A 15,515-nucleotide genomic window follows, 5' to 3' on the forward strand; every position below is an offset into this window, starting at 1 on the left:
TAACTGATTCTTGTGGGTGACATCGCCCGGCGTTCAAGCATGTATGCGAGTGAGGGCATGGCAAAGCTGGGCGCTGGCAGCGGACAAGGCACGCGCACACATTTCAAGACGTTATATTTGATGGACGACGACTTCTATTTGGTGAGCGAGACTGGATTCCCCCCCCCCCCCCAGAATGATCTGCTGGGTACCCGTCTCGTGTTTAATTAAGTAAGGCATAGTGACAAGTCTCTGTCCTTTGTCTCTTTTTCTGTCAGTGCCTGATTATTTATTTGCTTGCGATTATTTTGATTGCCTCGAATTAACTTATTTTTACCACACGGAAATAGAAAGTTCTTTGTATCTATTTTTTCCTTATTAATAAATTCCTTTTTTGATGTTCCAACCTGTCCGTGCCGAGATGGACTGGGAGGTAATTACCAAACAAATTGACCTGTAACAGTCAGCACGCACCAGTGGTTGAACGCTCAGCTGCCCTAATTAAGATCTAATCAAGATAAGATTGGTGATTTGCCGAGGGCACGCTCCCCGTTCAGGAAACCACGTGACCTCCAGTTAAACGGCAAAATTAGACGGTGGACACTGGAACTCGTAGTTAACTGATTGGCGTTCGTGGTTCTCAAGCAACCAACTGTACCACAAAGTTAATTGTGAGCGGTGGCCCCAAGTCCGGCTCTTCCGAGGACAAACAGGGATTAACCCCCTCATAATACACTCTGTACCCATGGCTGTATATATATAGCTGTGGTTCTCAGAACCGCATGCATCCAACATATAGTGGTCCCAAGACAGTTATTCCATTAATATACATGTCGATAGTCCCTTCCCTTTTGTCTAGCGGGACAACAGGGGCGTGCGTTGCGAGCATCTCATCGCTAGGTTTGCTGACATTTCCTCTTCATTTCTAACTTCATTCCCACTCTTCTTTTCTGATTATTCCTGAGGTAAATCTGAGTCACGTGCACCCTTCGCTGTGAGATGGGTCCTCAGCAAAGGCCAAGCAGGCATTACGCTGGACACCCCTGCGTAGAAAGCACACTCAACACAATGCCCACGCTGCACGGAATACGTACCGAGGAGACGGAAGAAACAGCACCTTAGAAAGGGTGCTCAAACACCACATGAGCATCGACAGCACAGAGCTCCTATCCTCAAGCGATCCCTCAATCGAGGCTGATAGTAGTAAAACGACAACCACGCCACGTTCAGCAGGATGCGAGTGTGCAAGGCGCAAGTGGCGCGTTCCTTTCAATCCATTTCTGGACGAGCTATATCGGCATTCTTTTTTTCCCCTCCATTTCTCAATCTGACACTAATATCTATATCCTTTTCATTCCAAACCTCTATATAATTATTACATCCGAGCGTTCTCCTCAATATCTGACACATATCGGTGTTGGCCCAGCGCACACTATCGCAGAATCGGGCGAATGTGCATGCCAACCACGGGAATGTGCTCGAAGCGTCCTGTACAGAATGTGCTCGAAGGTAGACCAGCACTTAGCTCGTGACACCTTATTGGACACATCTTACTGTCTTTGGACACAAGCACAATGTGTGTGAGAGAGACAGGAAGCACAAACAATGTGTATGTGTGAGGGACAGGAAGCACAAACAATGTGTGTGAGAGAGACAGGAAGCACAAACAATGTGAGTGTGAGGGACAGGAAGCACGAACAATGTGAGTGTGAGGGACAGGAAGCACAAACAATGTGTGTGAGAGAAACAAGAAGCACAAACAATGTGTGTGTGAGGGACAGGAAGCACAAACAATGTGTGTGTGAGGGACAGGAAGCACAAACAATGTGTGTGTGAGGGACAGGAAGCATAAACAATGTGTGTGTGAGGGACAGGAAGCACAAACAATGTGTGTGTGAGGGACAGGAAGCACAAACAATGTGTGTGTGAGGGACAGGAAGCACAAACAATGTGTGTGTGAGGGACAGGAAGCACAATGTGTGTGTGAGGGAGAGAGAGCACAAGCAATGTGTGTGAGAGAAACAAGAAGCACAAACAATGTGTGTGTGAGGGACAGGAAGCACAAACAATGTGTGTGAGAGACATGGAGCACAAACAATGTGTGTGTGAGAGAGACATGGAGCACAAACAATGTGTGTGTGAGAGAGACATGAAGCACAAACAATGTGTGTGTGAGAGAGACATGAAGCACAAACAATGTGTGTGTGAGAGAGACATGAAGCACAAACAATGTGTGTGTGTGAGAGAGACAGGGAGCACAAACAATGTGTGTGTGAGAGAGACATGGAGCACAAACAATGTGTGTGTGAGAGAGACAAGGAGCACAAACAATGTGTGTGTGAGAGAGACAAGGAGCACAAACAATGTGTGTGAGAGAGACAGGGAGAACAAACAATGTGTGTGTGAGAGAGACATGGAACACAAACAATGTGTGTGTGAGAGAGACATGAAGCACAAACAATGTGTGTGTGAGAGAGACATGGAACACAAACAATGTGTGTGTGAGAGAGACATGGAGCACAAACAATGTGTGTGTGAGAGAGACATGGAGCACAAACAATGTGTGTGTTAGAGAGACATGAAGCACAAACAATGTGTGTGTGAGAGAGACATGGAGCACAAACAATGTGTGTATGAGAGAGACAGGGAGCACAAACAATGTGTGTGTGTGAGAGAGACATGGAGCACAAACAATGTGTGTGTGAGAGAGACATGGAGCACAAACAATGTGTGTGTGAGAGAGACATGGATCACAAACAATGTGTGTGTGAGAGAGACATGGAGCACAAACAATGTGTGTGTGAGAGAGACATGAAGCACAAACAATGTGTGTGTGAGAGAGACATGGAGCACACACAATGTGTGTGTGAGAGAGACATGGAGCACAAACAATGTGTGTGTGTGAGAGAGACAGGGAGCACAAACAATGTGTGTGTGAGAGAGACAGGGAGCACAAACAATGTGTGTGAGAGAGACATGAAGCACAAACAATGTGTGTGTGAGAGAGACATGAAGCACAAACAATGTGTGTGTGTGAGAGAGACATGGAGCACAAACAATGTGTGTGTGTGAGAGACATGAAGCACAAACAATGTGTGTGTGAGAGAGACATGAAGCACAAACAATGTGTGTGTGTGAGAGAGACAGGGAGCACAAACAATGTGTGTGTGAGAGAGACATGGAACACAAACAATGTGTGTGTGAGAGAGACATGGAGCACAAACAATGTGTGTGTGAGAGAGACATGGAGCACAAACAATGTGTGTGTTAGAGAGACATGAAGCACAAACAATGTGTGTGTGAGAGAGACATGGAGCACAAACAATGTGTGTATGAGAGAGACAGGGAGCACAAACAATGTGTGTGTGTGAGAGAGACATGGAGCACAAACAATGTGTGTGTGAGAGAGACATGGAGCACAAACAATGTGTGTGTGAGAGAGACATGGATCACAAACAATGTGTGTGTGAGAGAGACATGGAGCACAAACAATGTGTGTGTGAGAGAGACATGAAGCACAAACAATGTGTGTGTGAGAGAGACATGGAGCACACACAATGTGTGTGTGAGAGAGACATGGAGCACAAACAATGTGTGTGTGTGAGAGAGACAGGGAGCACAAACAATGTGTGTGTGAGAGAGACAGGGAGCACAAACAATGTGTGTGAGAGAGACATGAAGCACAAACAATGTGTGTGTGAGAGAGACATGAAGCACAAACAATGTGTGTGTGTGAGAGAGACATGGAGCACAAACAATGTGTGTGTGTGAGAGACATGAAGCACAAACAATGTGTGTGTGAGAGAGACATGAAGCACAAACAATGTGTGTGTGTGAGAGAGACAGGGAGCACAAACAATGTGTGTGTGAGAGAGACATGGAGCACAAACAATGTGTGTGTGAGAGAAACAGGAAGCACAAACAATGTGTGTGTGAGAGAGACATGGAGCACAAACAATGTGTGTGTGAGAGAGACATGGAGCACAAACAATGTGTGTGTGAGAGAAACAGGAAGCACAAACAATGTGTGTATGAGAGAAACAGGAAGCACAAACAATGTGTGTGTGAGAGAGACATGAAGCACAAACAATGTGTGTGTGAGAGAGACATGGAGCACAAACAATGTGTGTGTGAGAGAGACATGGAGCACAAACAATGTGTGTGTGAGAGAGAAACAGGAAGCACAAACAATGTGTGTATGAGAGAGACATGAAGCACAAACAATGTGTGTGTGAGAGAGACATGAAGCACAAACAATGTGTGTGTGAGAGAGACATGAAGCACAAACAATGTGTGTGTGAGAGAGACATGGAGCACAAACAATGTGTGTGTGAGAGAGACATGGAGCACAAACAATGTGTGTGTGAGAGAGACAGGGAGCACAAACAATGTGTGTGTGAGAGAGACAGGGAGCACAAACAATGTGTGTGTTAGAGAGACAGGGAGCACAAACAATGTGTGTGTTAGAGAGACATGAAGCACAAACAATGTGTGTGTGTGAGAGAGACAGGGAGCACAAACAATGTGTGTGTGAGAGAGACATGAAGCACAAACAATGTGTGTGTGAGAGAGACATGGAACACAAACAATGTGTGTGTGAGAGAGACATGGAGCACAAACAATGTGTGTGTGAGAGAGACATGGAGCACAAACAATGTGTGTGTGAGAGAGACATGGAGCACAAACAATGTGTGTGTGAGAGAGACAGGGAGCACAAACAATGTGTGTGTGAGAGAGACATGGAGCACAAACAATGTGTGTGTGTGAGAGAGACAGGGAGCACAAACAATGTGTGTGTGAGAGAGACAGGGAGCACAAACAATGTGTGTGTTAGAGAGACATGAAGCACAAACAATGTGTGTGTGAGAGAGACATGAAGCACAAACAATGTGTGTGTGAGAGAGACATGGAACACAAACAATGTGTGTGTGAGAGAGACATGAAGCACAAACAATGTGTGTGTGAGAGAGACATGGAACACAAACAATGTGTGTGTGAGAGAGACATGAAGCACAAACAATGTGTGTGTGAGAGAGACATGGAACACAAACAATGTGTGTGTGAGAGAGACATGGAGCACAAACAATGTGTGTGTGAGAGAGACATGGAGCACAAACAATGTGTGTGTTAGAGAGACATGAAGCACAAACAATGTGTGTGTGAGAGAGACATGGAGCACAAACAATGTGTGTATGAGAGAGACAGGGAGCACAAACAATGTGTGTGTGAGAGAGACATGGAGCACAAACAATGTGTGTGTGTGAGAGAGACATGGAGCACAAACAATGTGTGTGTGAGAGAGACATGGAGCACAAACAATGTGTGTGTGTGAGAGAGACAGGGAGCACAAACAATGTGTGTGTGAGAGAGACATGAAGCACAAACAATGTGTGTGTGAGAGACATGAAGCACAAACAATGTGTGTGTGAGAGAGACATGGAGCACAAACAATGTGTGTGTGAGAGAGACAGGGAGCACAAACAATGTGTGTGTGAGAGAGACATGGAGCACAAACAATGTGTGTGTGAGAGAGACATGGAGCACAAACAATGTGTGTGTGAGAGAGACAGGGAGCACAAACAATGTGTGTGTGAGAGAGAGACAGGGAGCACAAACAATGTGTGTGTGTGAGAGAGACAGGGAGCACAAACAATGTGTGTGTGAGAGAGACATGGAGCACAAACAATGTGTGTGTTAGAGAGACATGAAGCACAAACAATGTGTGTGTGAGAGAGACATGAAGCACAAACAATGTGTGTGTGAGAGAGACATGGAACACAAACAATGTGTGTGTGAGAGAGACATGAAGCACAAACAATGTGTGTGTGAGAGAGACATGGAGCACAAACAATGTGTGTGTGAGAGAGACATGGAGCACAAACAATGTGTGTGTGAGAGAGACATGAAGCACAAACAATGTGTGTGTGAGAGAGACATGAAGCACAAACAATGTGTGTGTGAGAGAGACATGGAGCACAAACAATGTGTGTGTTAGAGAGACATGAAGCACAAACAATGTGTGTGTGTGAGAGAGACATGGAGCACAAACAATGTGTGTGTGTGAGAGAGACATGGAGCACAAACAATGTGTGTGTGAGAGAGACATGGAGCACAAACAATGTGTGTGTGAGAGAGACATGGAGCACAAACAATGTGTGTGTGAGAGAGACATGGAGCACAAACAATGTGTGTGTGAGGGAGACATGGAGCACAAACAATGTGTGTGTGAGAGAGACATGAAGCACAAACAATGTGTGTGTGAGAGAGACATGGAGCACAAACAATGTGTGTGTTAGAGAGACATGAAGCACAAACAATGTGTGTGTGTGAGAGAGACATGGAGCACAAACAATGTGTGTGTTAGAGAGACATGGAGCACAAACAATGTGTGTGTTAGAGAGACATGAAGCACAAACAATGTGTGTGTGAGAGAGACATGGAGCACAAACAATGTGTGTGTGAGAGAGACATGGAGCACAAACAATGTGTGTGTGAGAGAGACAGGGAGCACAAACAATGTGTGTGTTAGAGAGACATGAAGCACAAACAATGTGTGTGTGAGAGAGACATGGAACACAAACAATGTGTGTGTGAGAGAGACATGAAGCACAAACAATGTGTGTGTGAGAGAGACATGAAGCACAAACAATGTGTGTGTGAGAGAGACATGGAACACAAACAATGTGTGTGTGAGAGAGACATGGAGCACAAACAATGTGTGTGTGAGAGAGACATGGAGCACAAACAATGTGTGTGTTAGAGAGACATGAAGCACAAACAATGTGTGTGTGAGAGAGACAGGGAGCACAAACAATGTGTGTGTGAGAGACATGGAGCACAAACAATGTGTGTGTGAGGGACAGGGAGCACAAACAATGTGTGTGTGAGGGACAGGGAGCACAAACAATGTGTGTGAGAGAAACAAGAAGCACAAACAATGTGTGTGAGGGACAGGAAGCACAAACAATGTGTGTGTGAGGGACAGGAAGCACAAACAATGTGTGTGTGAGGGACAGGGAGCACAAACAATGTGTGTGAGAGAAACAAGAAGCACAAACAATGTGTGTGTGAGGGACAGGAAGCACAAACAATGTGTGTGAGAGACAGGGAGCACAAACAATGTGTGTGAGAGAAACAAGAAGCACAAACAATGTGTGTGTGAGGGAGACAGGGAGCACAAACAATGTGTGTGTGAGGGAGACAGGGAGCACAAACAATGTGTGTGTGAGAGAAACAGGAAGCACAAACAATGTGTGTGTGACATGGGGGCCACGAACAATGGCACCACCATTGAATACAAGGTATTAAAGCATGTCGAGACGTACCTGGGGCGAAAGCGCAAACACAATGCATGAAGACATCGAGCAAGCGCTGGCTGGTCAAAAGTTAGGCTTGATAAAGCTGAAAGAAGCTGTGCACTGTTCCTCACACGAGTTTCCTCCTCCTTCATCCGCACCTTGTCTTGCTCTTCCTCCTTGTCACTTGCCCTCCTCACAGGCTTTCCCATCGCTGCAAAACCTACAGTCGGTTCTGCCTCCACCATCGCCATTTCATTCGTCTCATCGTTTCCCTTCTGCTTCTCAACCGTTTTTTCATCACCCACTGCTTCATGTTCTCCCTCCCCAACATCTTCCTTCTCTCCGTTTTTATCTTCATTTTGCTCACCACCCCCGATGTCTCGACTGTCTCCTTGTTCCTCCCATTCTTTGTCAGGAGGTGCACAATGCCGTGCACCAAGTCCCGCACAATCCGGGCCTTCTCTTTCTGGTTGTCCTCCATTCAATCCCGCTCCTACGTCACAAATGGAAAGTGAAGAATGCTGGGGTGGAGTTGGCGATTGCACAGGCGAGTGCGGAAGAGCAGGACACGTGATCAGCAGATACCAAGAGAGAACAGTGGACAGTGAAGGGGAGATAGACAGCCCACCTATAAAACATTTACGGGGTGGAAATAAAGGAATGGGGTTTGACAAAGTCAGAGGAAATTTCAGAACAAATATTTCTTCATAACTAATTCTAAAAAAGGAATTTATGTCGAATTAAAAAAAATAAAAATAAAAAATAAAAATAACATGCAGTCACATGAAGACAAAGGTTAGAAAACAATGGGGAACAATGGGAACAAATGCACACCATGTCTAAAAACATACCAAGGGCTTTCTCGAGATCCCTTGGTAGTTTCCCCTTTTCCCATGAAGTCATCGGATCAGGTTTTCCAGCAACACCAAGAAGCACCTACAACACAACACAACAATCTTTCGACATATTCCGAACAGCTTTATATCCTTAACAATCACCTACAGATGGATGCGTACATGCATCACGTGCAGGACAAAGGGTACATCATCATACATTTGGGTACATCATTGGAGTTTGACATGAATTACAATGAATTTGTAGACAAATGGACAAATCAGCAGTATGTCACATCTCCAAATCCAGGATCCCAGCATCGAGTTATACCGGTTGTCAACCACCACCGAGCATTTCCATCATTATTTCGATACATCTGAAACAGTCCTGTTACACAGATGATGTCACACAAATGTCACACCAAGGAAAACAGTCGAGCTTGAAGAAGAACTGCAGTCCCTGAGAAAGCGAACCATCTTGGGTGACGACAGAGAGCGCACTCACACGTATTTTGAATGATCACACGCACGATAGAGCAAAATTGGGAGAAGGGAGCGAAGGGGTGACAAAAGAAAGAGATAAGAAGAAGAAGAAAATACCAAAGAAGGAGAGGAATGGACGGGGAAATAGTAAATAGCAATAAGAGAAGGTGAGCAAAAGCACAGAAGTAGGCAATCGGTCGGCCAAGCCGGGTGCAGAGAGCACAAAAGGCAGTAGAGGCAGGAAGAAAAGTGATGAGCTGTAAGAAGTGGATGAAAAACGAGATAACAAATAAAATAGAGGGTCGTGAGGGTAAGAAAGTAAGATTATTAAAAAGTTTTTTTTTTTTTTTTTAGTCAAAAATGCATTCAAAATGCCACTTGCAGGACTCATCATCAGAGTAATGAGCGAATAATCAGTCCTTCAGGAGGAGGACTCGTTTGCGCAAACTCAGAAATAAGCAACGAATGTAAATGCTTGGATATTACAGACAATATATTGATCAATCAGGTACATTTACATTCCACAGAATTTAAATCCATCATGTTCACCTGCCAGACTTGGGGTCGAAGGTCAGGTGGGAGATGCCTGTTCCCAACAATACCTCGCACAGTCGCAGAATCACATCCTGATTCGCCAAGAGCTCGAGATAGCTCCACCCATCTGCCTCACAATGACACAATCAGAAACATCTCGTTTTTTTTTTTGTTTTTTTTTGTTTTTTGTATACCTTGGTCAAGGCTCGTATGAGAGCTAACACACAACTCACAGCAAGGAGGCATGAGACAAGAGGGGCGGGAGTGGAAATGACAAAACAGTGGGGAACAGACACATTAGGTGAACTGTGGAAGGGAGAGGGATGGCGATGGGACGGGGAACATGGCGAAGAGAAGATGGACATTTCAGGGACTTTCAGGAAGGAAAGTAGGAGAAATGAAGGAAGTGGGCTTGGGTGGATTATCGGGGGTAGAAAAGATCGAGGATTTGGATGGGGGAAGATAAGAGTTGGTGGTGAACAGCTGTTTTGAAAGCCTGGAGGGAAGAATGGGAAAGAATAGAGTGAGGAAGTTTATTCCAAAGGCGGGAAAAAAGAGGAATGAAAGAGTGAAGATGAGCAGTGATTCGTGATTTTGGTAGTTTTACCAGAAGGGGGTTGTTGGCGGACCTTGAGCGCCCTGTGGAAATGTGGTGGGGACAAATCGCAGAGAGAGCAGGGGGTGCAAGGCTGGAGAGGAGTCGGTAGAAGACAGAAAGACCACCGACCAACCTGCGGTGATTGAGTGAGAGGCCCAAAGACTCAGCTTCATTGCGGGAGATGCCGATGATCTTAAATGCCCTGGTTTTGACAGCGTGAAGCCGAGAAAGGTGGGAGGCAGGAGCACCAGCCCAGAGGGGAGAGCAGTACTCCATCAGGCTACGGACAAAAGCTTTGTAAGTGGTCAGGAGCTCAAGAGGGCCGAGGAAGGACTTAGCACGACGGAGGATTCCCAGTCGGCGATTGGCTTTGGAGGCCAGGTTGGAAATGTGACTTTCCCAGGAAAGGTCATGGCAGATAGTGAGACCCAGAAGCTTGAAAGAAAAGACTTCTTCCAGAGGATTGTTGAGAAAGTGGATGGGGGGGTTTTGTAAACGGTCCTTTCGAAGAGACATAGTGAGAGTGTGAGATTTGTCTGGATTGAAAGACATGTTCCACGTGTTGGACCAGTTTGTGATTTTATCCAGATCTGCAGTGAGTGAAGAAGCTGCTGCTTGCCGGTCTGAGGGATGACAGATGGTACGGCAGAGGGTGGAGTCGTCGGCAAAGAGAAATAGAGGATTTTCCAGAGAGTCCGAGAGATCATTGATGAAAACCAGAAAAAGAACAGGGCCCAGAACGCTACCTTGAGGAACTCCAGCCTGCACAGGAAGACGGGATGAAAGAACTCCATTTAGGGCCACACGTTGACTGTGACAGGAGAGGAAGTCTGCGAGCCATGAGTGGAGATGGCCTTGAATACCATGGGAAGAGAGTTTGGTGAGTAGTGCAGGGTGCCAGACTGTGTCAAAAGCACGTGATATGTCCAGGGATACGGCTCGGATTTCCTGTCTGGCATTGAGGACCTCCATCCATTGATGGGAGAGCAGAAGCAGCATATCCAGGGTAGAGTGACCTGGTCTGAAACCAAATTGATGATTGGAAATCAAGCCATTGGAGAAGAGGAAGGATTTCATGTCTGAAGCGATGATGGATTCCATCACCTTGCTGATGATTGGGAGAAGGCTGATTGGTCTGTAGTTATAGGGACCTGTTTTTGCACCTTTTTTATGCAGGGCAGTGATGTTAGCAGATTTCCAAGCAGATGGCAGATGACCTTGGGCAAATGAGAGGGTGAATAGAACAGAGAGAGGGTGAGCAAGAGCAGAAGAGTAGGCTTTGAGGACACGTGGGCTGATGCCGTCTGGACCGGTTGCAGAATCTGACTCGAGGTTTGAAAGCAAGCTCTCCACCTTGTAAGGAGAAAAGGATACAGAGTCCAGGGACAGTTGGGTGCGACTGGGTAAAGTGGGTAGAGATAGTGATGGGTTTAGGACACAAGATTTAGCTGCAAACACCGAGTTTAGACATTCAGCTTTATCACGTGTGGAATCAGCAGTGCGGCCATTTGAGGTAAGGGAGGGGATGGAGGGGGAACATACACCAGAAACAGATTTGATTAAACGCCACCAGGATTTTGACGAGGGAGAGAGGTTTGAGAGTTCAGACTTGAGATGAGAAAGATGTTGTTTTCTGGCTCTCCTGAGGGGAGATACACACTTGTTCCGAGCTTTGTGGAAAGAACTGAGATTGCCCTCAGTTGGGTTTGCTTTCCATGAGGCAAAGGCAAGTTGTTTCAGGACAACTGCCTCGCCACAAGCTTCAGTAAACCAAGGGCGGGAGGAAGGGTAAGACAACTGAACACGAGAGGGGATAAATCTGTGCATGAGGGAGAGCAAGTTTCTTTGAAAGAATTCCCAGGATGAGTTGATGTTTGAGAAAGTAGAGATAGGAGACCAGTCTGTAAGTTTGATGGCTGCTCGGAGACCCTGCCAGTCGGCTTGAGTGAAATAAACGTTGCACTCGTAAACGAGAGGGGGAGCACTCGGTAGAGTGCAAAACCTCCGCCACCAATACTGCTGGGTCACTTAAGTGAACCTGATATCCTATTCATTGCAGGTCAAAACGGATCAGACTCAACGGAACAAGGATTGAATAAACTAAACTAGATCGACGTGCATGTAGAAATGCTAAAAAAAAAAAAATCGAATTTTTTTGGAAAAAAAAGGTGAAAAATGTTGTTTTTTTTCTCTAACAATTTTTTTTGGGGGGAGGGGTTGGAAATCACTTAAAACATGTAGAAATGCAAAAACAAAAATTCAAACATTTTTCAAATAAAATCGAAATTTTTTTGTAAAAAAGTTGCAAATTTTTTTTTTTTCTCTAACAAATTTTTTTTTTTTTTGGTTGGAAATCACTTAAAACATGTAGAAATGCAAAAACAAAAATTCAAACATTTTTCAAATAAAATCGAAATTTTTTTGTAAAAAAGTTGCAAATTTTTTTTTTTTCTCTAACAAATTTTTTTTTTTTGGTTTGGAAATCACTTAAAACGTAGAAATGCAAAAACAAAAATTCAAATATTTTTTCAAAATGGCGGCCATCGCGGCGAAATTGGACTTTGGACCAAGTCCAAAATCTAATGGCATGATCCTTGGACCAGACCTAATCCCCCCACCAAGTTTCGTCGAAATCCGTCCAGGAGTTTTTCCGTAATACTGTTCACAAACAAACAAACAGAAAGGGGTGAAAACAGTAACCTCCGTCCATCTTCGATGGCGGAGGTGAAATATCAGTTCAAATTACAACCAGTTGTGTTTGAAACACAAAAATAGCACAAGGAACGACAAATGAATCACAAAGAAAATGACAAAGCGTTCTCCAGCAGGACATGGGGACTCAAAGGAGAATGTAAGAGAAGGGTGTATGGAGTAGGGGAAGGGTAGATGGTAGGGGGAGGGGAGAGGTGAGGATAGAGGGTAAGGGGAGAGGGTAAGGGGAGAGGGTAAGGGGAGAGGGTAAGAGGAGAGGGTAAGGGGAGAGGGTAAGAGGAGAGGGTAAGGGGAGAGGGGAAGGGGAGAGGGTAAGGGGAGAGGGTAAGAGGAGAGGGTAAGAGGAGAGGGTAAGGGGAGAGGGTAAGGGGAGAGGGTAAGGGGAGACGGTAAGAGGAGACGGTAACTGGAGAGGGTAAGAGGAGAGGCCAAGAGGAGAGGGCAAGGGCAGAGCGTAAGAGGAGAGGGTAAGGTGAGAGGGTAAGAGGAGAGGGTAAGAGGAGAGGGTAAGGGGAGAGGGTAAGGGGAGAGGGTAAGGGGAGAGGGTAAGGGGAGAGGGTAAGGGGAGAGGTGAGGATAGAGGGTAAAGGGAGAGGGTAAAGGGAGAGGGTGACGGGGAGAGGGTGAAGCGGAGAGGGTGAAGGGGAGAAGGGGAGAGGGTGAAGGGGAGAGGGTGAAGGGGAGAAGGGGAGAAGGGGAGAAGGGGAGAAGGGGAGAAGGGGAGAAGGGGAGAAGGGGAGAAGGGGAGAAGGGGAGAAGGGAGAAGAAGCTTTTATAAGAAACTTCTTGTGAATTGTAAACTAGATAAGGCTGTCTGGCTACTGATAACTATCTGTGGATGAAGTCCACAGGAGGAAAAGAATCGAGATTACACAGAATACAAAACCTCCATGACGAGAATAAACTTGCAGTGTGTGTGTGTGTGTGTGTGTGTGTGTGTGTGTGTGTGTGTGTGTGTGTGTGTGTGTGTGTGTGTGTGTGTGTGTGTGTGTGTGTGTGAAAACACACACAGAATGTGTGTGGTCTGCAGGTGTGTTAACATGGTCTGCAGGTGTGTTAACCACACACACACACACACACACACACACACACACACACCTGTAGACCATGTTAAACAAAACATTCTCTGCATTCCACAGCAACAAAACAAACGTCAACGTTTCCAACGCCAACTTTCAACAGGGCGAATCGACATGTTCTGCGATAACAACGGAAATCCCAACAAAGATGTTCATCGGTAATAAAAACAAATACTCATCACAAATGGAATACTTTTTCTCTTAAGAAAATGTCCAAAAAAAAAAAAACTCCCAATCTTTCACCACTTACAACTCCTTGTCTTCTGGTGTAAATTCCGCCATTGCCGTTCCGCATTGACGTCACACGCAGCCAACGTGTCACCACTACGTCATACGTCATACGTCATACGTCATACGTCATACGTCATACGTCATACGTCATACGTCATACGTCATACGTCATGCGTCATGCGTCATCTTCTCACCATTGGCATTTCACCATGACGTTGCCGTTTGGAATTTTTTTTTTTTAACGCTCTCTATTCTCGGGTTTATATGTCCTGCTGGCCATGTTTCTATTTATCCCTGATTGTAATCTAAATATATAAGTAAACTCCAAATTGTACATGTTTTATTGTGGACAACACAGACACGTTTCAGTTCCCAACACGAATCCACGGATATCCGTGCACAAGGAACTTCGGCGCATGAGAAGACCATTTGGCCCAACAAATACCTGACGCTGTGAATGTGGGCAATTGGAATTTTTATTTGTTTGTTTATTTATTATTTTAACCAACGGCATCCAACATCTCAGCCAATGAGATCGTGTCGCTCTCACTGAACTGAAAATAAATAGAATGCTCAAACAAGTCAAAAGTGTAGCTGCCATGAGCTCGGGGGTCACGTGACCGGCGCCATCTTGGTTAGCACGACTTGGCTGATAAGTGGGGCAATTCATTTATGTTTTTCCCAAAAGTTGCGCTGAAAATAGGAACTTAAAATCCATGGCCAGAGGCTACTGACTGCAACGACCAATTTTCACTTCGTCATTTATTTATTAAATCCTCAAAGCTAGCAAGTAAGCAATGATACAACATTTTCATGAATTCAGCAATGATACAACATTTTCATGAATTCAGTAATGATATGACATTTCTCAACGTTTTCGGGCGAGAAGTTACGGTCCTTCGCTGGTAGGTGTTTTTAACATGGAAAAAGAGTGTTCAACGCTCCACCGGAGTAACTTGACTGTTTCGCAACTTTGCGGACAAACTTAGTGGAATGTCATCGCATGCCTGATCCATGATCTGCTTTATGTCCTTGTTCTGCTCCAAACAAGACGCTATCCAACATGGATCACTGCTGAAGCCGAGCCATTACAGATCGTTGAAAGCATCAGAGATCGTATAAGTAGAACTTTCGCATCGACTGACCAGCTCAATCAGGCACTTGTAGTCACGATCGATACGGAGCAGGTCCTTCACCAGGTGTTCTGATGCTACAGCTTCCTTCGCTCTGGTAACGAGCAAACCATCACCTTGATATTGTACTAGATTCGGCAGCACTTAACAGCACCGCTGTCTCAGGGGGGTGAAAATGCCGGCGAGTTGGACAACATGCATACAAGACACGGAGTACTTAGTGGTGCCTCATGGATTAGAGGAAAAGTGTCAAAGGCACGAATGCGGCTCGTGACAATCCGATGTCGCAGGATTCGAGCGTCCAGCTCGAGCATGCAGCGTGGCAAAAATGGCGACGATGTACTATCGGCACCGCTCACGCACGCAGCCTTGGTGCGTCCAGCCCCTGTGAGGTCGACGGCACAAGAGAGAAAGATCTATGGTGTGTTCCAGCTGGTTTTTCACAAGGTCCAATATGCAAATCCAGGCCTGGCCTGTACATCAGATTAGGCCAAATCTGGGTGTTGGACTCGGCAGGTTGATCGATGGGATGAAAAGACATGGTCGAGCTGTGCAGGGAGTAAGGACACTCAGAGGCTTTGTGGTTCGATTCAGGATGAACCTGGGGAGGACCTGCATGCTGGATTCATGGCCAA

At 45.6% G+C, this 15,515-nt stretch overlaps 1 protein-coding gene across 1 annotated transcript in view; it reads right to left on the bottom strand.

Annotated features, from left to right (window-relative positions):
- Positions 1-13,910, bottom strand: part of TBC1D23 (TBC1 domain family member 23) — a 67,890-nt gene extending 53,980 nt beyond the window's left edge. Inside the window, exons 1-4 of the mRNA XM_085876773.1 lie at positions 13,767-13,910; positions 9,143-9,254; positions 8,129-8,213; positions 7,305-7,905 (exon numbers count right to left, since the gene is read on the bottom strand). Of these exons, the coding sequence (XP_085732899.1) occupies positions 7,305-7,905; positions 8,129-8,213; positions 9,143-9,254; positions 13,767-13,798 (830 nt within the window). The 5' untranslated portion in view covers positions 13,799-13,910. The remainder of the gene's footprint in view (positions 1-7,304; positions 7,906-8,128; positions 8,214-9,142; positions 9,255-13,766) is intronic.
- Positions 13,911-15,515: the final 1,605 nt, after the last annotated feature.

The sequence above is a fragment of the Eptatretus burgeri genome, chromosome 4, assembly GCF_056783735.1.
Source record: "Eptatretus burgeri isolate ZD-2024b chromosome 4, Ebu_testis_v1, whole genome shotgun sequence".
NCBI lineage: Eukaryota > Metazoa > Chordata > Myxini > Myxiniformes > Myxinidae > Eptatretus > Eptatretus burgeri.